The sequence below is a fragment of the Berghia stephanieae genome, chromosome 13, assembly GCF_034508935.2.
Source record: "Berghia stephanieae isolate SIO BIC M18660-M18661 chromosome 13, UCSD_Bste_1.3, whole genome shotgun sequence".
NCBI classification, from domain to species: domain Eukaryota; kingdom Metazoa; phylum Mollusca; class Gastropoda; order Nudibranchia; family Aeolidiidae; genus Berghia; species Berghia stephanieae.
The window spans coordinates 33,800,736-33,828,235 of record NC_088372.1 but is presented as its reverse complement, the minus strand read 5'-3'; the positions used below and the strand labels follow the sequence as shown (position 1 = coordinate 33,828,235).

At 36.3% G+C, this 27,500-nt stretch overlaps 1 protein-coding gene across 1 annotated transcript in view; it reads right to left on the bottom strand.

Annotated features, from left to right (window-relative positions):
- The window catches only part of LOC144959331 (1-phosphatidylinositol 3-phosphate 5-kinase-like), a 73,422-nt gene that overhangs the window by 45,158 nt on the left and 764 nt on the right, over positions 1–27,500 (bottom strand). The window contains exons 2-21 of the mRNA XM_078891890.1: positions 27,186–27,428; positions 23,844–24,023; positions 22,549–22,694; positions 21,451–21,640; positions 20,728–20,920; positions 18,377–18,500; positions 17,123–17,280; positions 15,643–15,754; positions 14,590–14,713; positions 12,673–12,813; positions 11,930–12,016; positions 10,502–10,625; positions 9,923–10,025; positions 8,294–8,371; positions 7,092–7,271; positions 5,866–6,006; positions 4,916–5,042; positions 3,236–3,330; positions 1,218–1,399; positions 1–163 (exon numbers count right to left, since the gene is read on the bottom strand). The exon at positions 1–163 is cut by the window's left edge and continues 1,254 nt beyond it. Of these exons, the coding sequence (XP_078748016.1) occupies positions 1–163; positions 1,218–1,399; positions 3,236–3,330; positions 4,916–5,042; positions 5,866–6,006; positions 7,092–7,271; positions 8,294–8,371; positions 9,923–10,025; positions 10,502–10,625; positions 11,930–12,016; positions 12,673–12,813; positions 14,590–14,713; positions 15,643–15,754; positions 17,123–17,280; positions 18,377–18,500; positions 20,728–20,920; positions 21,451–21,640; positions 22,549–22,694; positions 23,844–24,023; positions 27,186–27,396 (2,859 nt within the window). The 5' untranslated portion in view covers positions 27,397–27,428. The remainder of the gene's footprint in view (positions 164–1,217; positions 1,400–3,235; positions 3,331–4,915; positions 5,043–5,865; positions 6,007–7,091; positions 7,272–8,293; positions 8,372–9,922; positions 10,026–10,501; positions 10,626–11,929; positions 12,017–12,672; positions 12,814–14,589; positions 14,714–15,642; positions 15,755–17,122; positions 17,281–18,376; positions 18,501–20,727; positions 20,921–21,450; positions 21,641–22,548; positions 22,695–23,843; positions 24,024–27,185; positions 27,429–27,500) is intronic.

Here is a 27,500-nt window from a genome sequence, read left to right as displayed (position 1 = left end):
CTTGCTGACTGTAGATTCCTGTCGTCTAAATGATGTGGTTGCAATAGCCGATGAAGACGATGAAGAAGATTGCCGTTGATGTTTGGAATTACCGCCACTGCTGACATTAACCTGATCGTCAGATTTTGGTACCAGGTTGGACAATTCATCTATACCAATTGATCTGGAGAGGACGGAATTGAAAAAAAAAAACAACTAATCTTAAAGTATGAAGAAAAGGCAGACCTTCTAAAGTCAACAAATAACTTATGAAGTCAACAAACAGCTTATAAAGTCAACAAACAATGAAGAAAGTCAGCAAACAATGTATAAAGTCAACAAAGATCATATAAAGTCAACAAACAATGAAGAAAGTCAACAAACAAACAGTGTAGTGTTTCACTCATCGATTTTGTTGATAAAGGGGAAACCTGAAACATCCACATTATCTGTTTTCGTTTAATAAATGAAAGCTTCCACTCAAATTCCTATTGTTATTCATGTCTTCCAGCTTCAGGCAGCCACATTTTCATGATTAAAATATCAAAATTTCAAGGGGAAAAAATCCTGTATCAAGTCACAATGTTGGATTATTCCCCTTATTACCACAAATTAGCACTTTAAATTTCTTCAGAATTGATGAATAAGTTGATTAAATTTGGTCGTATATCAACAGCTTACCAAAAAAATAAAATGTTTTCAATAATTTTCCTCTTATAGGGTAGTTTTTAAAATATTCCAGCAAACTTTGATTTTTTTTAAAATAAATCTATTAATAGAAATTGAATCGGTAGTTAAAATAGTGTCTTGTCTGTGCGGCTATGTGGTCTAATGGTATGACACTCGCTTTTGGATCGGAAGGTCCTGGGTTCGAGCCTTCTTCGGTGAATAGTTAAGTCCTTGGAAAAGGCTCTTTATTCACATTCTCTCACCATACTCAGGTGTAAAATGAGTACCTGACCGTGAACAGCTTTGTCTATGTCGGAAAAAAATTGTAATAATGCCTAACAGGCATCATGTCTCGTTCTATATGTTACGTGTTGCTGTTGGTCAGGGACCCTTTGTAAAGTACTTTGAGCGCGTTTAGTGGATAATGCGCTATATAAAAGCACAAAAAGCTCAATATTTGGAAAAAGCCATCAAAACGTCTTTGAAGAGTATTTGACCGAAGCGCTAGAGCTCAGGTGGTCGCTGGTTCGGATAAGTAAGTAAGTAAGAAGAGTATTTGAAAAGCAAACCTGTTACACAGAGCCTGATCTGGACTGTTATGAGTCCAGGTGTTGGTGCCGTCCGATCCGTGGAACGAGTGGGTCAGTTCATCCCCCATGGGTTGTGGCAGGGCAAACTCGTCCATACAGAAACACAACTCTAGCAGGGAGTTGTAGGCTGTGTAGATCATGAACTTGAGAATTTGTTTCACCTGGAGTAAGAGGAGGATGATGATGATGATGATGATGATGATAATAACAATATCATAACAATACCAGTAATGATAATAGAAGAAGAAGAAGAAGAAGAAGAAGAAGAAGAAGAAGAAGAAGAAGAAGAAGAAGAAGAAGAACAACAAGAAGAGAAGAAGAAGAAGAAGAAGAAGAAGAAGAAGAAGAAGAAGAAGAAGAGAAGAAGAAAGAAGAAGAAGAAGAAGAAAAGAAGAAGAAGAAGAAGAAAGAAGAAGAAGAAGAGAAAAAGAAGAAGAAGAAGAAGAAGAAAGAAGAAGAAGAAAAGAAGAAGAAGAAGAAGAAGAAGAAGAAGAGAAGAAGAAAGAAGAGAAGAAGAAGAAGAAGAAAGAGAAGAAGAAAGAAGAAGAAAGAAGGGAAAAGAAGAAGAAGAAAGAAGAGAAGAAAGAAAAGAACAAGAAGGAGAAGAAGAAAGAGAAGAAGAAGAAGAAGAAGAAAGAAGAAGAAGAAGAAAAGAAGAAGAAGAAGAAAAGAAGAGAGAAGAAAGAAGAAGAAGAAGAAGAAGAAGAGAGAGAACAAGAAGAAGAAGAAGAAGAAGAAGAACAAGAAAAGAAGACAGAAAAGAAGAAGAAGAAAGAGAAGAAGAAAGAAGAAAGAGAAGAAAAGAAGAGAAAGAAGAAAGAAGAAGAAGAAGAAGAGAAGAAAGAAGAAGAAGAAGAAAAGAAGAGAGAAGAAAAGAAGAAGAAAGAAAAGAAGAAGAAGAAGAAGAAGAAGAAAAGAAGAAGAAGAAGAAGAAAGAAGAAGAAAAGAAGAAAGAAAGAAAGAAAGAAGAAGAAGAAGAAGAAGAAGAAGAAAAGAAGAAGAAGAAGAAAGAAGAAGAAGAAAAGAAGAAGAAGAAGAAGAAGAAGAAGAAGAAGAAGAAGAAGAAGAAGAAGAAGAAGAAGAAGAAGAAGAAGAAGAAGAAGAAGAAGAAGAAGAAGAAGAAGAAGAAGAAGAAGAAGAAGAAGAAGAAAGAAGAAGAAGAAGAAGAAGAAGAGAAGAAGAAGAAGAAAAGAAGAAGAAGAAGAAGAAGAAGAAGAAGAAGAAGAAGAAGAAGAAGAAGAAGAAGAAGAAAAGAAGAAGAAGAAGAAGAAGAAGAAGAAGAAGAAGAAGAAGAAGAAGAAGAAGAGAAGAAGAAGAAGAAGAAGAAGAAGAAGAAGAAGAAAGAAGAAGAAGAAGAAGAAGAAAGAAGAAGAAGAAGAAGAAGAAGAAAGAAGAAGAAGAAGAAGAAGAAGAAAAGAAGAAGAAGAAGAAGAAGAAGAAGAAGAAGAAGAAGAAGAAGAGAAGAAGAAGAAGAAGAAGAAGAAGAAGAAGAAGAGAAGAAGAAGAAGAAGAAGAAGAAGAAGAAGAAGAAGAAGAAGAAGAAGGAGAGAAGAAGAAGAGAAGAAGAGAGAAGGAAGAAGAAGAAGAAGAAGAAAGAAGAAGAAGAAGAAGAAGAGAAGAAGAAGAAAGAAGAAGAAGAAGAAGAAGAAGAGAGAAGAAGAGAAAAGAAGAAGAAGAAGGAAGAAGAAGAAGAAGAGAAGAAGAAGAAGAAGAAGAAGAAGAAAGAAGAAGAAGAAAGAAGAAGAGAAGAAGAAGAAGAGGAGAGAAGAAGAAGAGAGAAGAAGAAGAAGAAGAAGGAGAAGAAGAAGAAGAGAAGAAGAAGAAGAAAAGAAGAAGAAGAAGAAGAGAAGAAAAGAGAAGAAGAAGAAGAAGAAAGAAGAAGAAGAGAAGAGAAGAAAGAAGAAGAAGAAGAAGAAGAAGAAGAAGAAACAAGAACAAGAACAAGAAGAAGAAGAAGAAGAAGAAGAGGACAAGTGGACAGACAACTTAGAACTTACCCGTCTTAATTCACTAACGGTTCCCCCACTCAACACAATGGTACAACCCAGATGGGTGGCACATCCGTCAAACACGGCCAGGGTCTTAATCTCCTCTGGCAAAAAAAAAAATTTAAATTAAAATTTAAAAAGAGATGACATTTTTTTAGAAAATTTCAAAACAACAAATTAGGGAGCAGGCACTGGTGTAAGATAAAAATCTGAAGAGGTGTGTATGTGTGGCTGTGTGGTCTTGTGGTAGGACACTCACTTTTGGATCAGAAGGTCCTGGGTTCGAGCCTCGCTCAGTGCATAGTTGAGTCCTTGGATAAAGCTCTTTACTCACATTCTCTCACCATACTCAAGTGTAAAATAATTGTACCTGGCCGTTAACAGCGCTGTCTCTGTCCGAAAAAATTGTAATATCGCCTAACAGGCTTCATGTCCGGTCCTACATATTATGTGTTGCTGTTGACCAGAAACCATTTGTAAAGCACCTTGAGCACGTTTAGTGGATATTGCGATATATAAAAAGCTCAGGTTATTTCCCACTTTTTTTTTCTTTTAATTCTTCCACCTTTCTTTCTTTCACTTTTTTCTTTCAGTGTTATTTCAATATTCTTTTTTTCCTTCCTTTCTTTCTTTCTTTCTTTTCAGAAAGGAAAATACAAGAAAATAACCTTGACATGTTGGCATGAGAGAATGTGAATAAAGAGCCTTTTCCAAGGACTCAACTATGCATCGCTCAGAGCAGAACTCAAACCCCAGACCTTCCAGTAGAAAGCGAGTGTCATACCACAAGCCCACATAATCCACACACACAGACTTGTACATATTTAGTCTTTTTATCTTTTTGATTTAGCATCTGTTTTGGTTTTATACTTTAGGTGGATTTTTTTTTTTAAATATAAACAGTTTAAAAACAAACTGTAATGTATTTGGTTACTTTTGTTATATCTGGCAACTGAATAACTGTCAAGTGGTTAAAATAAACATGGCTGACTCCTAAAATCAAGTCTAAGTCTTATGTCTTCGTCTATTACTATAAACACAAAACGATACACAGTGTCAGAAGTAAAAAGGTAATGGCTTTTCATTTCGCTCAACCAGTAATTAATTGGAATGCCCCTGATCTCTTCTCAGAGTTAAATGGGTTTAAAGAGAATTGCCGATTTTGCTTTGAAGGGCCCTCAATCAAACGAAAGATGAACAACGTTGAGGATGGATCAGTACCTGGGTAGGTGCAGAAGGAAGAAAAATTTATAAAACTCTTCAAGTAACAGATGAATTCACAGTAGAACAAGTGATTCAAAAATTTGAGGATGATGTAAGATGTGCGGCTATGTGGTCTTGTGGTATGACACTCGCTTTCGGATCAGATCGGAAGGTCCTGGGTTCGAGCCTCGCGCTCGGCGCATAGTTGAGTCCTTGGAAAAGGCTCTTTACTCACATTCTCTCACCGTACTCAGGTGTAAAATGAGTACCTGCCCGTTAACAGTGTTGTCTTTGTCCGAAAAATTGTAATATCGCCTAACAGGCGGCATGTCCCGTCCTACATGTTAAATGTTGCTGTTGACCAGGGACTCCTTGTAAAGCGCTTTGAGCACATTTAATGGATATTGCGCTATATAAAGCTCAATTTATTATTATTTAAGACCCAGAAAAAAAACTAAAGTAACCAAATCCATTCCACAAACTTACTGTTGGGGAGAGTGTACGTCTGACATCGGAAATCGTGGCAGAAGCCCATGTTTGGTTTACTGACCAGTCCATCTATAGAAGGGACAATGTCGGCCTGCGTGAACCGTGCCAGTCTCTCCATCACACTCTGGATGGGTTGGGATGGGGTGGGGGGGAAGGGAAGGGAAGCGGGTTTGATGTATATATATATATATATATATATATATATATATATATATATATATATATATATATATATATATATATATATATATAGTGAGAGAACTCATTACTTTGTCTAACAATAACATTATGGTGTTTTGTTAATAAACAGGAAACCTGAAACATCCACAGTATTTGTTTTTGTTTAATAAATTGAAGCTTACATTTCAATACATATCATTTCTTTTTTTTTTTTTTTTAACAAAAAATTTGCACACTACACATGTTGAGACCGGACGCCATGTTTGGTTAGCTGGCAACCAGTCTATCTATGGAGGGGACAATGTTGGCCTGTGTTAAATTCTCCAATCTTTCCATCACACTTTGGATGGGTTGGAATGGTGGGAGGGTAAGGGATGGTAGATAGAATCTATTAAAACCAAAACATTGAACAACACATGAGAACGATGGAGTACATGGTGGAAACAGTTGATGATTAAGGCACAATGATGATGATGATGATGATGATGATGATGATGATCATGATCATGATGATGATGATGATGATGATGATGATGATGATGATGATGATGATAACAATGACAATGTTGAAAGGGGATTGTGCAATCAGTTGATGATTAAGACACAACTATGATGACAATGATGACGACGATGACAATGATGATGATGATGATAATGATAATAACGAAAAACAATGACAATTTTTTAATGGGGATTGTGCAATCCCTTGTACACGATCTATGTCTAACTAAAAGGAGACGCACACATTTAGCGACTGAATGACTTACCAGTTTGACGTTATAGAGCAGAGTTATCCCACATTGCAACAAAAACTCCTGGGCCAGTCGTGACACAGATTTCTCTACAACAACCACATTGGGGCGATACGCTATCATCTTCATCACACAGTTACGCATGAACTCTCTCTCCTGAAAGTTGACAAGAGTTTGAGGTCAAGCATTCATTTTAGGCCACTGGCCATTAACCATAATATCATCTCTCTGGACAAACTATTCCAATAATAATAATAAAAATAATAATAATAATAATAATAATAATAATAATAATAATAATAATAATAATAATAATAATAATAATAATAATAATAATGAAAATAATAACAATAATAATAATAATAATAATAATAATAATAATAATAATAATAATAATAATAATAATAATAATAATAATAATAATGACGATGATGATGATGATGATGATGAAGATGACAAACATGATGATGAGGATGATGATTATGATCAAAAAGATGACAATGACGATAGCATCACAAAGTACTTTGTACCAGATCTAACTAATCACACTAACCAAACACTGCTGGATGGACAGGAGGGGAAGAAAGCAGAAAAATCTCAACTGCAAAATAGATTAATACAGGTCCCTTCACTTGTGAGGCAAGGGCTCTAGCAACTGAGTTATCAAGACAACCAATGTTGATATATTAGGGGATATAAGACAAAAAAAATTATAAATACCCCTTCAATCCAGGAGGGAAGTCGACAACTCTAATTCATTAGCCCCATGATTCTGCGGTTTGACTCATTGTTTGGTTTTTGTGGGGGTTTTTTTTTATTTTTATTTTTTTTTGGGGGGGGGGGGGGGGGGGGGGTTAATAAACCTGAAGTACTATACAGCAAGAGCAATGAAAAACCACTCTCTATGCAGATTTTAGGGGCACAATGGAGACTTTTCGGCCACTTACTGAGAAGAGACAATGATAAACCGGCAAATAAATCCATGAACACATTTTTCACAACACATGGACAGGATAAATACAAAGGGAGGTCACCAATGGCAATCTGCACATTACTGAAGAGGGCCCTCAAACATTTCAAACTCAAATTACAAACAAAGGAAAACCTTAACGTCCCTAAGAAATTTGGCAGAAGACTGTGAAAAAGTGGAGACTTTACACAGCAAATCAAAGAAGCAGCTGAGGCAACCCAGCCGGATGATTAGGAAGCGAAAGGCTATGAGTCAAGTAAGTCAAACATACCTGTAGTATCTGAGGCTCCAAGGAAGAGAACTTCTGCTCCACCCTCTGGAATTCGATGGTGCCCCTGAGTAGCAGGATGAGAGGGTTGGTGATTCGAGTCTTCATCTTCTTGTGTGCGATGTTCTTGGTGAAGATGACGCCGTGTGTCAGATTGGTATCACTCTTCAAGCCACCTGGTACCTGTTGAGAAAAAAAAAATGTTTGTCTGATATTAATACACAGTTTTTAACCTTTTATTGGATTTTCGAACCGAAGAAATAGCCCGACCTTGGGAGGATTATCTCCGAGGTTACGAAATACTCAATATTGGTCCAGAAATGGATTATAACATCCCAGTTGTATAATTTCATATATCAAATCATTGTTAATGTCAATAAATATGAAAACATCAGACGAGTAAATATGATTTTCAAGTAAGTCGAGATAAGAAGTAGATTTTAATTTAATTTAAAGTGTCAACAACAAAAAACGTTACACTGTTGCGTATTACTCCCCTTTGTTTGTATTATTCAAATGACGTAACAAATTATGGTGACCCAATCCAACACAAGTTCAGTTCCGTGCAAGGTGAAGGTTAGCGGTCAATATGCATTATTTCTTACTGGTTTATTTACTAAGACTAAGAGTAGAGGGGTGTTATATTATAATGTGGGTTTTGTCGGTACTTGGTAACACATTTAGGTCATTTCCACGCCAATTAAAAGGAATATTGGGTCGTCAAAAAAATCCTTGACCTACAATTAAAAGAACTCTAGAAAAAAAAATAAGCCAAAGGGGGGGGCGGTTCAAATAGTGAACAGTCGTAGATTCCAAGAGCAATCTATCAATGTGCTTTATTGGAGATCACCCTGTAGGCCCATCAAGACACAAGCTTGGGATCCCACAACGAGGAAAACACTCAAAGGCTTACAAATTATTATAATCAAAACAAAAACACTTGAACAAAACAATATAGACAAATGAGTTTCAAGGAAAAAAAATATCATCTCCCAAAACTAGTACTATGCAAACTGTTTCCCTCTCACTCTCAGACACAAGGACTCTGACCAGAGCCAGGACAAAAATAATCTGATGATGATGATGATGACGATGATGATGATGATAATGATGACGACGATGATGACGATGACAACGATCCTGATGATGATTTTGAAAAAGATGATGATGACAATGATTAGAGGGAGACGTCAAGCTAGTCCTACCTTTTTGATGTGTACGTAATTCCTAATATCCATGTCATCTCCCTCTAGTCGAATATCTGGTCTAACAAAGTGGCTGACCTGGCAAAAAAGAATGACAAACAAAATTGTAAACTGAATGTTTTCTCAAACAAAATTAGCAAGACTAAATGTACTAAATGTGCAACTATGTCGTTTTGTGGTATGACACCCGCCTTTGAATTGGAAGATCCTGAGTTCGAGTCCCATTCTGGGCGGTGCATAGTTGAGTCCATGAAAAAGGCACTTTATTCACATTCTCTCACCGTACTCAGGTGTAAAATGAGTATCTGGCTGTTAATAGAGTTGTCACTGTCGCAAAAATTGTAATATCGCCTAAGATGTGTCATGTCTCATCCTACGTGTTAAATGTTGCTGTTGGCTAGGGGCCCTTTGTAAAATGCTTTGAGCACATTAAGAGGATATTGCTCTTTATAAATTCTCTCTTTCTTTCTGAAACGTCTCAATTCTCTTTATCTATCATCTGTGTCAACATGAGAGTCTGCTCTGTCAAATTTGTGTCATTTTTTAAATTTTTACTATACCAGACTTTCCAACCCACGTCAACCATTTGACAAGATTTATCAAATTTTCCCCACCATATTTTCACCACAGGCAACCATTCAAAATTTCAAAATTTAACATTCGTTGAATTTATGGTGACTATTCAAGCTAGTAGAGGGGAGGAAACTCCTGAAATTCCAATTTCGTTCATCTATCTGGCTACTCCGATTCTCATGTAGGTGAAGGTAATATCTAATTACCTTAATAAACTATTCCAATATTAATCATTCCCCCCCCCCCTTTTTTTTTTGTCACAAATCCTGACCTTTTTACATTTTCCATATTTAACCCTCTCCTTACCACCTACAGCAAAACCGTCACATTTGTTACGACACAATTTTCATTTTTAAAATTCAGATTTATTTTGTACATCACAAATTTTGAAGAATGATCTTTGTTTAATAAATAAGAACACAAAATTGTTTTGTAGAGAACTTGTTTGAGTTTTAAAAAATCAATTTTTCTGCCTGCCATTTTGGGAAAATACTGAAAAAGATCGGTAAGGAAAGAGTTAAATCAACATTCCTATTATCATGTGTTGGCCCTCAAAGCGTATTAAAATATGAGAAATCATACTGGTTGGCAATAGTCTTAGGCAGTCTCGATCAGTTTAGGTTTCACGAAACTCGAGACCACTTCCCAGTGGCACCGTGGTTCTCGAAACTAAAGAGAGATAATAAAAACAAAAAAGTCAACACGGCAACTCGCTTTTTTAAAAATCTGTCTTCTGGAACCGTGAAAACAACGCAAACATCTTGGAAATGAGAGGTAGGATCATCGGGCCTCTGACGTCCAGAAAATTGGCGTGTCTCATGTCTCATATCTCTCATGTCATGAGACAGCTATTTCAAAAGGTAGTACCTACTTGGCTGTAATCAAAAGTTAGGCAGTATATTAATTACTATTAGCCCACTGCCACCGCCTGCCTCGGTTTCGAGTTTCGACCACGAACGATGTTCGGTTTCCAAATCATATTTTGAAACCTGGTCTCGAGAAACTAAAACCCGAAACCGGAATGGTGCACCCCACTTGTTGGCAAGCCTGTCATACCTGTGTGATGCAGGAAGCAATGACTGACTCCCAGCTAAGCAGGAGACCATTTTGACTCAACTTTTGTCTGATGAGGGACTGCCAGTGTTCAGAATGGGCTTTCCTGTTACAGGAGAAGGAAGAGAATGGGGGAAGGGGGGGGGGGGGGGGAGGGAGGAAGAGGGATGAGGATTATATTCAATTCCATTTATTCATTTTAAGGCTTTTGGCAATTATTTACAAAATTTAAGAGTGCTGTGCGTGTATTGTTATTTAATACTTGCATAAGTATAGCGCCTAGAGCATGGCCTAGTCAAAAGTTTGAGCTATATAAATGCTTTTTATTATTATTAGTTATAATTGATAAAGTGACAAAACACAAACATATAGTAGCAAGATGACAAGTGACACATCAACAACCACACACACAAACAGCCATACTTGAGTCGTGTGTAGGCCAACTTTTCCCCATTCTCCTCCCTGAGCTGCTTTACAATCCATCAATCATGAGGACACACATAAACAGGATCACACACACAATCACACAATCACACAATCACACACACACACACACACACACACACACACACACAGCCATACTTGAGTCGTGTGTAGGCCAACTTTTCCCCATTCTCCTCCCTGAGCTGCTCCACAATCCGCCAACCATGAGGACAGGTGACAACATCAGAACTGGGCATGGGGGCTTTCCCAAGGAACAAAGTACCTGGTTAAAATAATGAAGAAATATAAAAAACCACAGATGTCACATCTAAGAACATCCAATAGAAAAAAAAACAGCAATAATAAAAGCACATATAATAAAAGCACATACATAAAAAAGATAATTAAGGATGTTCAAAATCATGACCAATCACTGAAATTAGTAGTTAAAGAACTTTGCATAAGGAGTTTATCCCAGTTTCTATAGCGTGAAACGTACAATAGCAATTGCTTGCTACCCTTTGGACAGGATGCTAGTCTGTCGCAAAGTACTTCTGACAGATCTTACAGACCCAGCTATTCAATCACTGCTGTGTGGACAGGGGGGTCAGAAAGAAATCTCGACTGCACCCAGGAACGATCTCAATCCCTTTGCTTGTGAAGCAAGTGCTCTACAAACTGAGCTATCGGAACAACCAAACTATGCATATGTGCACTTAATTTTGCTCTGCCACTAGAAATTTAAAAACTAAACAAACAACAACAAAACTTAAGCTTACACACAGTGTGTTCAAAGCATTTTACAAGGGGTCTCAACGCCCACAGCAACATTGAACAAGTATGGGGAGACATGACGCTTGTGAGGCACTAATCCAATTTTACTTTAGACGAAAGAAATGCTATTATCAGTAAGATACTCATCTCACACCTGTATGGGGTGAGAGAATGTGAGAAAAGAGCGTTTCACAAGAAATCAACTCTGCATTGTTTAGTGTGGGACTAGAACCAGGGGCATAATGGTCCGAAGTTGAGTATCTTACCAAAAGAGCACAAAACATACAATAATGTATTATTTTTATTATAAATGTTTACTTTCCCAGATTTTTCTTCAACAGAGAAGACCTACAAAATTCCCCTGTCGTCAATCTGGAATTTAGGAATGTATTTATGTCTTTATTGTTTTTTTCAGTCCACGACATAATCAGTCGGAAGGTGAAAATTTTGGATTTGCATTTTTTTTTTTTTCATTTTCTGAAAGAATATGCTCCCCAGAGCATTTTAATCTTTAGTTTGAAGTAAATCGGGTGATTTTTCATGAAGCTCTAGTCAGAGGTATGAGAAAGGTATCCAGCAACTTTTCTCAAATTCCATACTTTTTCAACTTGACTAGCTGTAAAGAAATATTTAGAAGTGAAATTAAGTTTTGGTATTTCCCGAAGATGTACAAAAAGGGTTGATTTAATCATGACAAGATCTCATTTTTGATAAAAATTGACCTCCAACCAAACTTGGCAATATCTCAGTTCAAACCTTTTCACCATCGGACTGATTATTTTATTCACTTTAACATATAGTAGACCAGCTCACCTTTGAGAAAGTCATCTCCAAGACCATGAACAGATGAGTCCTGTCTAGGTAAAGGTTCCTCTGTCAGGTCCCTGGACATCAGAGTGACTGGGTAGATGGAAGAAAAAAAGAGACAAATTGAGTATTATTACATTTCCCTTTTAAGCCCAAAATGCACTATGAATAAATCGCTTCATTGAATCAAGATAATGTGATTACATTTTTAGTCGACTGGCACAAGTTATTTCCTATCAAGCATCGAACTGTGTGGTTAAACATTTGATAGGTGACAATATTATTATCAACCAAGGTTTCCTGGATAGCTTATCATTATTCCAATCAGGCAAAATAAAGAAAAATAGATCATTTTTGGAGTTCTTCAAAATAAATGAGGGTCACCATAGCCCAGTTAGTAGGATATTCAAATTACAAGCAAAGGGACACAGATCAATATCGGGTGCAGTCGAGATCTCTCTGATCTCCCTGTTCACTTGACAGTGATTGGGTAGCTGGGTCTCCTGTATATGGCTGAAAGTATTTTGCAATTTTGACGTTACAGAAACTGAGATAAACATCAGCTCTTTCATCCACATGACTCTGAACTACAACTTCAAAATAAATAATTATCTTTGTATTCTTTGTTGTCAAACGCTAGAAAAACAACCGATTGTCACCACATTAATCCACTATATTTTGTCAAAACCATTCTACAACTTTCTGATACAGACAGACAAGCAGCAGTGTGGGATTTACTTCCTACTTACGTTTGGGCATTTCAGAAAAGCTGCCGCTCTGAGAAGTTTCATTGAGATAGTAAAGACGTCTGGCCTCGGCTTGGGACGATTGACTCTGGTGGTTTTCAGACTCCTCCGACAACATCGATGATGGGTCCTCTCTGGCACAGTCTGATAAGAATCACACCAAAAAAAAATAACAATCAAATGCTTTTACATAATTCTATTGTGCTATGTCGCTTTGTGGTATAACACTCACCTTCGGATCAGAAGGTCCTAAATTCAGGTTCCGCATAGTTGAGTTCTTAGAAAAGGCTCTTTGCTCACATTCTCTCACCATACTAAGGTGTAAAATGAGTACCTGGCCATTAAATTAACACATTGTCTCTGTCAGATAAAAATTGTAAGTTTGCCTAACAGGCATCGTGTCTTGTCCTATATGTTAAGTGTTGCTGTTGGCTACAGACTCCTTGTGAAGTCCTTTCAGCACGTTTAGTGGATATCACGCTATATAAATGCTCCAGCTTTTGGAGGGAGGGGGGGGGGGGTTAACATGAATGATGAGACATAACAGTAAAGTTGTACATATCTGTAGAGATTTTACTGATTGATGTATGTGTCCTTATTGTAACTTTAAATCTCTTACAACCACAAGCATAAAACACCTGGACATTTCCCTTCCATTTCAACCCATTCTGTCCTTGGCTATTGGCTACAGTCCTGGCCACCTGCCGGGAGTGCCATCCCATTCATTCTGTCCTTGGGTACAGTCCTGGCCACCTGCTGGGAGTGCCATTCCATTCATTCTGTCCTTGGGTACAGTCCTGGCCACCTGCTGGGAGTGCCATCCCATTCATTCTGTCCTTGGGTACAGTCCTGGCCACCTGCCGGGAGTGCCATCCCATTCATTTTGTCCTTGGCTACAGTCCTGGCCACCTGCCGGGAGCACCATCCAATTTCATTCTGTCCTTGGGTACAGTCCTGGCCACCTGCCGGGAGCGCCATCCAATTTCATTCTGTCCTTGGGTACAGTCCTGGCCACCTGCCAGGAGTGCCATACCATTCATTCTGTCCTTGGGTACAGTCCTGGCCACCTGCCGGGAGCACCATCCAATTTCATTCTGTCCTTGGCTACAGTCCTGGCCATCTGCCGGGAGCGCCATCCAATCTCATTCTTCTTCTTTTCCACCATTTTCCGCCACGTTATTTTGGGTCTTCCTTTCCCTCCAGAGGAGTCCAGCATCCAAATGCCACTGCAATATCATTCTTTTCCCCCAAGACATACCCAATCTAATTCCAGCTTTTCCCAATCATCATCTCAATAGCTTTCTCTGCCTTTGCCGATTCCAAAAACTTCTAATTCCTTACACGTTGTTGCCATCTTATTGACAAACGATCTCAAAATGATTTTATGCTGAGGTGAACCTGGGGCTAAAATTGAGTGAAGGCATTAAACACTTGAGCCTTCTAGGAGGAAAGAAAGAAAGAAAGAAAGAAAGAAAGAAAGAAAGAAAGGAATAAAGGAAGGAAAAAAAGAATATTGAGAGACTACTGAAAGAAAAAGGTGAAAGAAAGAAAGGTGGAAGGATTAAAAGAAAAACAAAAGTGGGAAATAACCTGAGCTTTTTATATAGCGCAATATCCACTAAACGTGCTCATGAAACATGTAGAACGAGACATGACACCTGTTAGGCGATATTACAATTTGTTTTATGACAGAGATAACGCTGTTAACGGCCAGGTACTAATTTTACACCTGAGTACAGTGAGAGAATGTGAGTACAGAGCCTTTTCCAAGGAAATTAACTGTGTGCCAAGCAGGGCTCGAACCCAGGATCTTCCGATCTGAAAGCGAGTGTCATACCACAAGACCATATAGCCGTACGGAAGAAAGAAAAGAACAAAGATAGATAAAAAGTAATATCAAAAGAAGAAGAAAAAAAATACCGCTATCTTCATCATCATCCTCTTTCTCTATCTCCTTCAACCAAAGAGGTTCTGTCTTTTCATCTTCTTCTGTAATGGTAGGTGATGCCTCGAGCTCTCCCTGCTGGTCTATCTGGGATGCCATCTAAAACAGAAACAAAAGAAAAAGCAAACTTGTGTTAACATTATTTGTTTTTGTTTTCTGTTGTTGCTTTTATTATTTACACAGGTCATTTGAAAAAAAACAAAAACAAAAAACAAACAAAAAAACACACACATACATATGCCATCTGAAAATATTTTTGTTGTTTTGGGGGTTGTTTTTGTTTTTTCCCCAATTTGAGTTTGACACTGTTAAAATCTGAAATTTTAAAATGTATAGAGGTAAAAGGTTTAGTTAATTTTTCTTTGTTTACTACTACTACTACTACTACTACTACTACTACTACTACTACTACTACTACTACTACGACTACTACTACTACTACTACTACTACTACTATTACTACTACTACTACTACTACTACTACTACTCCATTCCCATGTACTCCCTTTATTTCGATAAAAGGAAAAAATCAAAACATCTATTTCCATTCTTTGCTCCAACTAAAGTTTTATAAAAAAATCTTTCGTTTCATTTCATTTCATTGCTTTCTGGATCCAAAGCTCAGACCTGCCAACCCTTGACATTCCAAAAGTGGAATCATAACATCAAAAAATAGGAATTTGAGACAAAAAATAGGAATTTCTTGTAAATGGATAATTCTGTATCAAAATTACCACCAGCATTGACACCAAACACACAAAAACAGTATTTGGCACAGCTGGCAAAACTACATATCACATGTGTTAGGTAATGGAACGGGGAAGGGGTAATGGAGTGATATTAATTTTCCTACTCGAGAATAAAAATTTTAGAGACAATGGCGAAATAGCAGAAACGAAGAGTGAAAACAGGAATGATTCCACCAAAAGTGGAAGGGTTGGCAGGTATGAAAGCTTTAGGCATTATATTTGGATTGTTATTTGAACATATTGGGGGAAGGTCAAGGTCACAAACAAAGCAGAACTTACCTCTCCTGGCCGATAGAGGGTAAAGTTGTCCTTAAAGATGAGTGGTTGGTTCCCCACACATTCCATGTACCCTGCATACAGGAGAGCCTGACCAATCCCAATGGCTTGGACTCTGCATAGATTTTTTTTTTTTTTTTTTTTTAGTGTTGTGAAAATGGATAAATCTTTACAAGGAGTAAAGAACAAACTAAAAACAAAAAAATTCTGAGAATTTATACAGTGAAATATCCAATAAACCTGCTCAAAGTGCTTTACTAGGGGTCCTTAGCCAATAGCAACAATTAACATGTAGGACAAGACATGAAGCCCGTTAGGCAATATTACAATTTTTCCGACAAAAACAAAGCTGTTAACGGCCAGGTATTTATTTTACACCTTAGTACAGTGATAGAATGTGAGTAAAGAGCCTTTCCTCGGAAACTATGCGCTTCTCACAGTGGGACTGGAATCCAGGACCTTCCTATCCAAAGGCATGTATCATACCACAAGACCATATAGCATAGATTTTTTTTTTTTTTACAAAGTGTCGTGAAAATGGATAAATCTTTACAAAGAAGAAATGACCGTCATGGGTTAATTAATGCTGGGATGGTTTTTCAGACAAATGACAGTTAAAAAATAAAAACATGATGAAAGAGAAAGAGGGGAAGACCATTGGGTATCTGGAGGAGAGCTGAAGAGGAGATGAAAGAGGCTGGAAAGACATGGAATGAGCTGAGCCGACTGGCCCAGGACAGAGATGCCTGGAGGAATTTTGTTGATGCCTTATATTCAACAATGGAACCAAAAGGATGAGTAAGTAAGTAATATGATGATAATGTGTATGTCTTATAGATTAATGACATTTGCAAAAAGTTTGAAAAGGGAATTTTATTGCAAGGCAGCACATCTTCAAAAGATGTCCCTCAGAGCCATAAGGCTCATGGAGCCGGAGTTAATTCCGGTTACTATAGCGTGAACCGGTTTATACCAATTACTGTCTACCCTTTGGATAGGATGCTAGTCTATCGCAAAGTACTTTCCACAAGATCTAACATACCCAGCAACCCAATCACTGATGGGTGGACGGGGGTCAGGAAAATAAATCGACTTCCCCTAGTTTCGATCTCAGTCCCCTTTGCATGTGAAGCGAATATTCTACCAACTGTGTTATCATTATATATTACCTTGTAGTAATAATAAAATATGGAAGAAAACTGTGACCAGTTTTTTTTCAATATTATTCAGTGCTGATGGTGACAAAAAGTGAAAAAGGAGGAAAATATTGAACGATTACCTATACCCCCCCCCCCCCCCATTTTTACTGTGTTCACCCCCACCTTTACAGCAATTGAGATATAAAAATTATCATTGATCTCTGACTAATCTCCGAAGAGTGAAAAACTGTGATAGGAAGTGGGAGTCCTTTTCTCAAACCTTTTCACCATCCGACTGATTGTATCATACACTGTAACATTTAATCGTTTTTCTCATACACTACCTAGTCGCTGCTTTGTCATTTTTGATGAGCCAATCCACCAGTTCCTTTCCCACAATGCAATTCTGATGAGTTCGCAGACGGATACGAAGTGTCTGTGTCTCCACTCCCATTTCAGTATCAAACACTTGACGCCAAAGTTGACGTAACTGGACAGAATCCTGATATCACAACAAAAAAAAAAAAAAAAGGAAAAAAAAAACAAAGATGTTAGCTCTCCATTTCAGTATCAAACACTTGATGCCAAAATTGACGTAACTGGACAGAATCCTGATATCACAAAAAAAAACCCCAAAGATGTCAGCTCTCCATTTCACTATCAAACATTTGACGCCAAAGTTGACGTAACTGGACAGAATCCTGATATCACAACAACAACAAATTTTTTAAAAAGGAAAAAAAAATAAGATGTTAGCTCTCAGGTTATTTAGTCTTAGAAATTAAACTGTGGTTGGGGGGTGGGGAGGGGGGGGGGGGGGGGGTCGTTTAAGAACTGCAGTCCACTGGACGTCTGATGGCAAAAGATGGAGAGACAGACCCCCCAAAAAAAAACCTGGAGAAGATCCGTGGATAAAAAGCTTTATAGAGAGGCTGGCCTATCCTGGAATAACATCGTTGTTGATGCATCCGACAGACGGGAAAGAAGTCCTTGGCAGATGTCTTATGCACCCTATGGCTCCATCCCCGACTGGCAGGATGGTTATTTGGAACCGGTTTTTATTGAGCTTTTATATAGCGCAATATCCAAGAAAAGGGAAGACAAAGGGGAATTGGTTCAAATAGGAAACAGATGTAGATTCCAAAAGCACACTATCAAAGTACTTAGTTTGAGATCACCTCAAAGTCTCATCCAAACACAAGCACAGGTCCTCACTAAGAGGAATACACTCAAATGTTTACACATCATATATAATATGTAAACAAAACATAATACAGTGCATAACAGAGAGATGATTTACAAGGAAAAAAATATCATATCCCAAAACTAACGATACATTTGACTGTTTCCCTCTCAGCAAGGATATCCAGGCAGGGCCAGGACAAAACCAAGTAATTTCATTCCATGACAAAGACAGAAAGCATGTTGTAAAACAGATACAGGGGTGATAGAAGACACAGTATGTACCTCCCTGCCCACCATGAGTGGTCAGGAACCCCACCTTGTTATTCAGGATTGAACGTGTAACTTCAACATTATCAAAATTTATATTGGCTCATCAATAATTGAGAGTCAACAAATTGTTTTACCCACATTACCTGAATCAGGAGTTTGCTTTCACGTAGAAGACTTTCCTCAGTGGAAAATTCAGACTGAGGGGTCAGGTCAAAGGGTGTGCTAAGGTCAGGGGTTGTTAGACCTGACAGTTCAGGAAGGCTTTCCCTGTGGAAAGAAAATCAACAGTCAAGATCAGTAAAATAATTGGAGAAATTGTGGTTAAAAGAAAAATTCAGTCTTTCTGCTTAAAAAACCTCCCTTGTCTCCCTGGTAAACATACAAATATAACTAAAACCAAATTCAGTCTTACATTAAACATACAAATATAACTAAAACCAAATTCAGTTTTACATTAAACATACAAATGTAACTAAAACCAAATTCAGTCTTACATTAAACATACAAATATAACTAAAACCAAATTCAGTCTTATGTTAAACATACAAATATAACTAAAACCAAATTCAGTCTTACATTAAACATACAAATATAACTAAAACCAAATTCAGTTTTACGTTAAACATACAAATGTAACTAAAACCAAATTCAGTCTTACGTTAAACATACAAATATAACTAAAACCAAATTCAGTCTTACATTAAACATACAAATATAACTAAAACCAAATTCAGTCTTGCGTTAAACATACAAATATAACTAAAACCAAATTCAGACTTACGTTAAACATACAAATATAACTAAAACCAAATTCAGTCTTACATTAAACATACAAATATAACTAAAACCAAATTCAGTTTTACGTTAAACATACAAATATAACTAAAACCAAATTCAGTCTTACATTAAACATACAAATATAACTAAAACCAAATTCAGTCTTACATTAAACATACAAATATAACTAAAACCAAATTCAGTCTTACATTAAACATACAAATATAACTAAAACCAAATTCAGTTTTACATTAAACATACAAATATAACTAAAACCAAATTCAGTCTTACATTAAACATACAAATATAACTAAAACCAAATTCAGTTTTACATTAAACATACAAATATAACTAAAACCAAATTCAGTCTTACATTAAACATACAAATATAACTAAAACCAAATTCAGTTTTACGTTAAACATACAAATATAACTAAAACCAAATTCAGTCTTACATTAAACATACAAATATAACTAAAACCAAATTCAGTCTTACATTAAACATACAAATATAACTAAAACCAAATTCAGTCTTACATTAAACATACAAATATAACTAAAACCAAATTCAGTTTTACATTAAACATACAAATATAACTAAAACCAAATTCAGTCTTACATTAAACATACAAATATAACTAAAACCAAATTCAGTTTTACATTAAACATACAAATATAACTAAAACCAAATTCAGTCTTACATTAAACATACAAATATAACTAAAACCAAATTCAGTTTTACGTTAAACATACAAATATAACTAAAACCAAATTCAGTCTTACATTAAACATACAAATATAACTAAAACCAAATTCAGTTTTACATTAAACATACAAATATAACTAAAACCAAATTCAGTCTTACATTAAACATACAAATATAACTAAAACCAAATTCAGTTTTACATTAAACATACAAATATAACTAAAACCAAATTCAGTCTTACATTAAACATACAAATATAACTAAAACCAAATTCAGTCTTACATTAAACATACAAATATAACTAAAACCAAATTCAGTTTTACATTAAACATACAAATATAACTAAAACCAAATTCAGTCTTACATTAAACATACAAATATAACTAAAACCAAATTCAGTTTTACGTTAAACATACAAATGTAACTAAAACCAAATTCAGTCTTACGTTAAACATACAAATATAACTAAAACCAAATTCAGTCTTACATTAAACATACAAATATAACTAAAACCAAATTCAGTCTTGCGTTAAACATACAAATATAACTAAAACAAAATTCAGACTTACATTAAACATACAAATATAACTAAAACCAAATTCAGTCTTATGTTAAACATACAAATATAATTAAAACAAAATGCAGTCTTACATTAAACATACAAAGATAGCTAAAACCAAATTCAGTCTTACCGTTAAACATAAAAATATATCTAAAACAAAATTGTCTTACGTTAAACATACAAATATAACTAATACCAAATTCAGTCTTATTTTAAACATACAAATATAATTAAAACCAAATTCAGTCTTCCGTTAAATATACAAATATAATTTAAACAAAATGCAGTTTTACGTAAAATATACAAATATAATTATAACCAAAATCATTCTTCCAGTTAAACATACAAATATAACCAAAACAAAATTCAGTCATGATGTTTAAAAAATACAAGTTATATCTCGGTAATAAATATGTGCCTAATTATCACACCATCATCGAACAAAATACCTGAAGTTTGGTGACATGTCATCTGGTACACGAGGGGCAACTGATTGGACGCCGAACTCAAAACTTCCAGACTCATAGATTTGTTGGGACATGGCACGGAGGTCTTCCAAGGCCCGCATGTCCCCAGTCGACGAAGACGTCTGAGCGTAACGCTGGACAACTCGGCAACAGTAAGTACAAACTCGGATACCACCTGCAAAAATTAAAGAAAAGAAAAGAAAGATGAAAAATTATCACGAGAAACAAATCACAATTCACTATGCCCGATAGCTCAGTTGGTAGAGCACTCACTTCACATGCAAAAAAAAAAGAGATCGATATTTTTTTCTCTGACCCCCCCCCCATCTCCCCCCCCCCCTTTTTTTTTCCATTTCCATCCAGTAATGATTGGGTAGCTGGGTCTGTTAAACAGTGTCCTATCAAAAGGGTAGCAAGCAAATTGCTATTGTCCATTTCATGTTAAAGAGACGGCGATAAACTCTGGCTCCATGGGCCTAATGACTCTGAAGGACTACTTTTTAATGCCTATTTGAATAGCTGATGATTGTACACTCAACCTGTACACTACACTTACTCAAAAAACAAAAGCTGCTACCGTACAATTTCTCCACTTAATCACACACCTTCCTTGCTAAATTGCAACACTCAGATATTGAATTCTTAAGACCTTAGTATGGCTTTAATCTACCAAGAATATGAAATGAACCAGAAAACACCCCTAACCTTTGTAGCCAATAATCTTTCCTGGCAATTCCTGGTTACAGCACTTGCTACAAAAGATCTGGCCGCAGATGCGACAGTGGTGTCGACGACGGAATGTGGTGAACTTGTCCCCACAGTCATAACACTCCTTACAGCTCCTATCAGGCATCCAGTACTGTTTGAAATCGCTGTCTTTGTACGTCTGAGGGGTCTGAAATGGAATAACCATAATAATCAATTAAACATAAATAAAAATCAGTGAAGACGATGATGATGATGGCGATAATTAAAATTATAATAATAATAATAATAATAATAATAATAATAATAATAATAATAATAATAATAATAATAATAATAATAATATGAGTAGGGGATATGTGTTAAAAATGCCTTATCCAAGAAACCAAAAGACACAGCACCAGGGTCAAAGTTTAAGGGTCATCATCGCCTATCCTGTCACTGCCATAACCAAAACTAACTTCCACCAGAGATGATTTATAAAGAGAGATAATCTACTCTAGTTTTTTCCCTCTTTATGGAGTGATGTGAATTTTTGGTTATGTCCCCAGGATTTCGCAAGGTAGTTGTGTTATATTCTACAGGAATGGTTTCCCTCATATAGTGTTTTTGCCTGTCAATATTGATTTTCAGATGTGAAACTGTGCTTCAATGATGATGCTCTACCAACTGAGCTATCAGGACCCCCAACTGATCTGAAGGACTTAATTGAGCTTATTGAGCTTTATATAGCGCAATATCCACTAAATGTGCTCAAAGCGCTTTACAAGGGTGTACAAGGGTTCCTGGTCAACAGCAATATTTAACATGTAGGATGGGACATGACGCCTGTTAGGCAATATTACAATTTTTCAGACAAAGAAAACGCTGTTAACGGCCAGGTTTTACACCTGAGTACGGTGAGAGAATGTGAGCAAAGAGCCTTTTCCAAGGACTCAACTATGCGCAGAGCACTAGGCTCGAACCCAGGACCTTCCGAGTGTCATACCACTAGACCACATAGCCGCACAGACTTCTCCCCCCCCCCCTCCTTTCAAATAAAATTACGAGTTAGCAGGTCTTATTTTATGAACTGGTCGGCAGCTCTGCACTTCTTACCGTACTCCTGTGGTCTAAGATAGAACTGAGTCTGCTGAGAACACTACTCAGGTTTCTGGTGGGCACAGCCGCATCGTCCTCCCCTCCGACTGAGGCAGTGTCCACACTGGACTGGTCACCTGTTGTGAATGATGATACAGATGCACCTGTCATGAAAAAATAAAAGTTTTGTGGGTTTTTGTTTATTTGTGTGTTTTTTTTTTTATTCTTGTGTTCCCTCACTTGAAATAAAAACAAACAAAATATCTATATATATATATATATATATATATATATATATATATATATATATATATATATATATATATATATATATATATCTATATAATTGCCAACATAAAATTATTTATTTTTTATTGAGCTTTTATTTAGTGCAATATCCAATAAATGCCACAGTAACCTAAAACTCCAACTCTATTGGACATTACGACTCTAAAGGATTACTAAGTCCACCTACAGTAACCTTGATAAACTACAGCACCTTGGGCCTAATGACCGAAAGGCTACTAAATTCACTTAATGCTACAGTAAGCTGGATAAAATACAACTCCATTGGGCATTATCGCTTTTACGTCCACTTAAATGCTACAGTAACCTGCTTAGCAATGGAAAGGAACAGTGTTGACAATGTAGATATTTTATATGAGAAGTTTTGTATAAGGAAAATAACTAAAATATTAAATGACCAGCATCACCCACTAAGACCATCAGTTATTATGTCGGGAAGGAGTGGTCCTCCTTTCTCTATTTCAACACAACAGAGAGACACTCAAAATCTTTTCTGCCGTCCAGTATTAGGCTTTATAACAAACAAGCAATAATCATTTTATACAATAATTTTTGCTTTTTTACTTCCAAATAATGTAAATATTAATTTATTAATTTATTTGTTTTGCAATCTTTTCAATTTTCAATTTATAATGACAATTTTAACTATTTTACAGTGTTGAAATTATTCATCTATAAAGTGCAACTCTGGCTGTGAAATCGCTCCTTATCTATAAATGCATCATATTATTCATATTTCCATTATCTATTTTTATCTTACTGTGTAAATTATAACACGTCTGTACAAAAAATTCCTTTTTGGGATGCAATAAATTATTATTATTATTACTACTATTATTATTATTATTATTATTATTATTACTATTATTATTATTATTATTATTATTATTATTATTATTATTATTATTATTATTATTATTATTATTATTAAACAACAGAGGAATTATGCCTCTGAAGGACCACTAGTACTAGCGCATCAACACACTCATGTTATTTTTCTCACTCACCTCTGGCCCGAGTTTCACCAGCAGTGAAATTGTAAGTCTGTTTGTTATTCGTGGCACCTTCTACTGTGTCTCTCTGTTCATCTTTCCCATCTGAAGATGATGAATGTTTTGGAGACTTTGTGCCGGCAACAGTCCCAGGGTTGACCTGATTCTTAGAGCTGATAACTGTATCATCATCATCTGTATTAAATATATACATTACCATAGAGAAAATAAAGCAGAAGCAGTGATTTCCAATCAAGTGTATTGTTGTACACTTCAGGATGTACCAAATTTTATAAACGGTGCACCACTTTGTTTTGTTTTTTTGTTTTTAATGGTTTTACAGCGCTTGCAACACATTTGTCATATCAGCACTAGTAAAAAGGAGGAAATGTGATAATCAAAGAATTCTGGAATTACTGTTAAAGCACCCAAGGAAAAGTAAGACAAAGGGGAATTGGTTCAAATAGGGAACAGGTGTAGATTCCAAGAGCACAATATTAGTGTACTAAGTTTGCGATCACCTAAAAGTCTCATCCAAACACAAAACAGGCCCCCACTAAGAGGAATACACTCAAATGTTAACAAACCAATATACAGAATTCAAAACCAAAAAAAAATGTAATCGTAAATAAGAGAGAGATGTTTTACAATGAAAAAAACTATATCACCTCCCAAAACTATAGATATACATTAGACTGTTTCCCTCCCAGTCAAGGATTCTGGCCTGGACCAGGACAAAACCTAGTAATCTCATTCCAAGACAAAGACAGAAAGCATGTTGGAAAACAGATATAGGGAGATAGAGGACACAGTCAGTGCCTCCCTGCCCACTATGGGAGGTCAGGAACCCCACCCAGGGTGTACCACTTAGATATGGTGTAGAGTGGGTGTACGACATACACATAAATCAATATAGTCATTCTACAAAAGCAACTTCACGGATATACCATGAGTGGATTTTGATATCATATATATTACCCAGGGTTCCCACACTTATTCTTTTTTTTTAATTCAAGGGTTTGGTTGTTTTTTTCAAGGATTTTCAAGGTTATGTTCATGGTTTCCAAGGTTGTGCACTGCATTCCGTAAATCCGTAAAGCTTACCAATAAAGTCTGATGTATGGTCTGGGAGTTAAGTCGAGTCCTCATATTGTCTAATGCCTTCTATTCTATCCAAGTATATATTGTCATTGACAATTGCCAACCACTCCATACACTTCATGATTCAAAATTTTAAGTTTCACAGAAAAGATATTTAACAACATTTGAACAATATGTACCCCAAAAATCCCCCCAGAACCATCTCAATGTCAATTAGTCAAGGATTTGCATCTTTCCTCAATATCAGAAGTGATTTTTTGGTGTCACATTCCATATCCTTTGCCTTTTTCCTCAGCATATTTACCTTAGCAAGGAGAATGAAGTCCAGTAACTTTTCTGCAGCCTCAGATGCCTCTTCATGCTCCTTTCAAAAAAATGCATTCTTCGTTTCCAAGAGCTTTCTTCTCTTTTTCAATTCCTGAATATCATCATCCATGAACTTCTTCTTCGAATCTTTCTTCACCTGTTCCTCTTCTGTCATCTTCTCTTCAAGGCGATTAAAGTACTTTTTTCTACCTTGCTGGGCTGACAACATCAGATCTTTTCCAACCTGAGGCCTCCAACTTGATGTGATCCTTTATCATGACCCTCCTGCCATTTTTTATCTAAAAATAAATTTCCCGGTTTTTTAAAGGTTTTGGAGAACACACATATGTTTTTCCCAGTTTTCAAGGCCTTGGAAAATAAAATCTAAATTCCCATTTTTTCACCCGTTTTCCAGATTGCGTGGGAACTGGGAACCCCGACACGGAGTATTTGATAAATTTTCCCATAAAGATTTTTGATGTCATTTAGAGCATTGTAATTGGAGTCGATAGTCTGATGTCACGTCGCCCAGCAACGGTGGCCATCTTGGTTCTAAACAAAGAAAATCATTACTTTTTATTCTTCATGCTGGCTAGAACTTTTCATATGCCTTGTGATCAGAAAGTGTAAAAGTCAAAACATGATCAAATTAATGGGGTTTTTTTCCTCTGGAAACGCTTTTATGCTCGCCGGAGAAATATTTCATACGGGCGTCCGCCATTGTTCCGATAGTTTAGAGCCAGTGTTACTAAGTTACCATGCGTCATTAGGAAGGAAGTGACGTTACGACTGTTGAAGAGTATTGTAACAACTGGGGTTTACAAGCTATCAAGTAAAAGTTGAAAGTGTGCACGATTTCAAATAATAATTATATAGAAATATTAGCAATGCAGATATATGTATATAAGCATTACAACAAATTTACTTAACAATGCTTTCTTTATTCCCCCTACGTGGAATTTCCATTTCACATTGTGCATGATGACTGTTAAGCATCATTTTTGTACAAGAATATATTAGGTATCAATATATTAGGTTTCCACTCATACTTAGTCATGTGCATCAGACAATAAATTACTTTTTAATCATTTACCCCAGTTGGTAGAGCACTCGTTTCACACGCAATGGGGCCAAGATCGATCCCGGGTGCAGTCGAGATTTTTTTCTGTCCACCCAGCAGTAATGAGTAACTGAGTCTGTTCAATTTGGCGGAAAGTATTTTGCAACAGACCAGCGTCCTATCCAAAGGATAGCAAGCAATTGCTATTGTCCGTTTCACTTTATAGAAACCAGGATAAACTCCGGCTCCATGGGCCCAATGGCTCTGAAGGACTACTACTACTATCCCAGTACAAACTAAACACAAACAAAACAAAAAAACTTGAACATTGATATAACGAATATCAAATAAACTTGCTCAATGGGTCCCACTTAACATGTTGGACAAGACACAATGCATGTTAGGCTACATTACATTTTTTTCTCCATCAGAATCAGAGATAACGTTGTTAATGACCATATTTACTCATTTTACACCCGAGTATGGGTAGAGAATGTGAGTAAAGAGTCTTTTCCAAGGCCTCAACTATGAGCCACTCAGAGCTGGACTCAAACCCTGGACCTTCTGGTCAGAAGGCAAGTGCCATGTCATCTGACTACATATCTGCACAATATAAGAGAAGTGAACTTTAATGAAAACAACAATGCATAGAGATTACAATGATAAGTAGGATCATTAAGTGCAATAGCAATCGTTCTACCACCCTAGCATTTAATGGAAACTTTTTACATTTACATTATCTTGCGTCCTTCCTAAGCTCCATATTTGGTATTTTGTTCGATTTCAAAACCGTTATCATATTCATTTTTATTCATTAATTTTAACAGTACACAAGTCTTAGCAGCTTTGTATCACTAAATCAAACAATGAACTTTCATGTTACACTTTACCTTTCTTCCTTTTCAAAAGTCGAGAGAGAAAAGATCCAGACTGCTTTTTCTCCGAGCTGAGGGCTCCAAATTCAGTGAAGGTGGTGGACACATCCTCCCACACCTTGTACGATGTACTGGCAAACCTCCCTGATGCTGCAACTCCTCCAACTCCACCGCTGCCACCACCACCACCACCACCACTATCATCATCATTAGGTGATGATGACATGAATGTGTCACTGTCTAATTAGTTATCCAAATCTGCGCCAGAAATAGAGTAATAGTATATATTGACTAATTAATAAATCAATCAATCTATCAATATATACATAT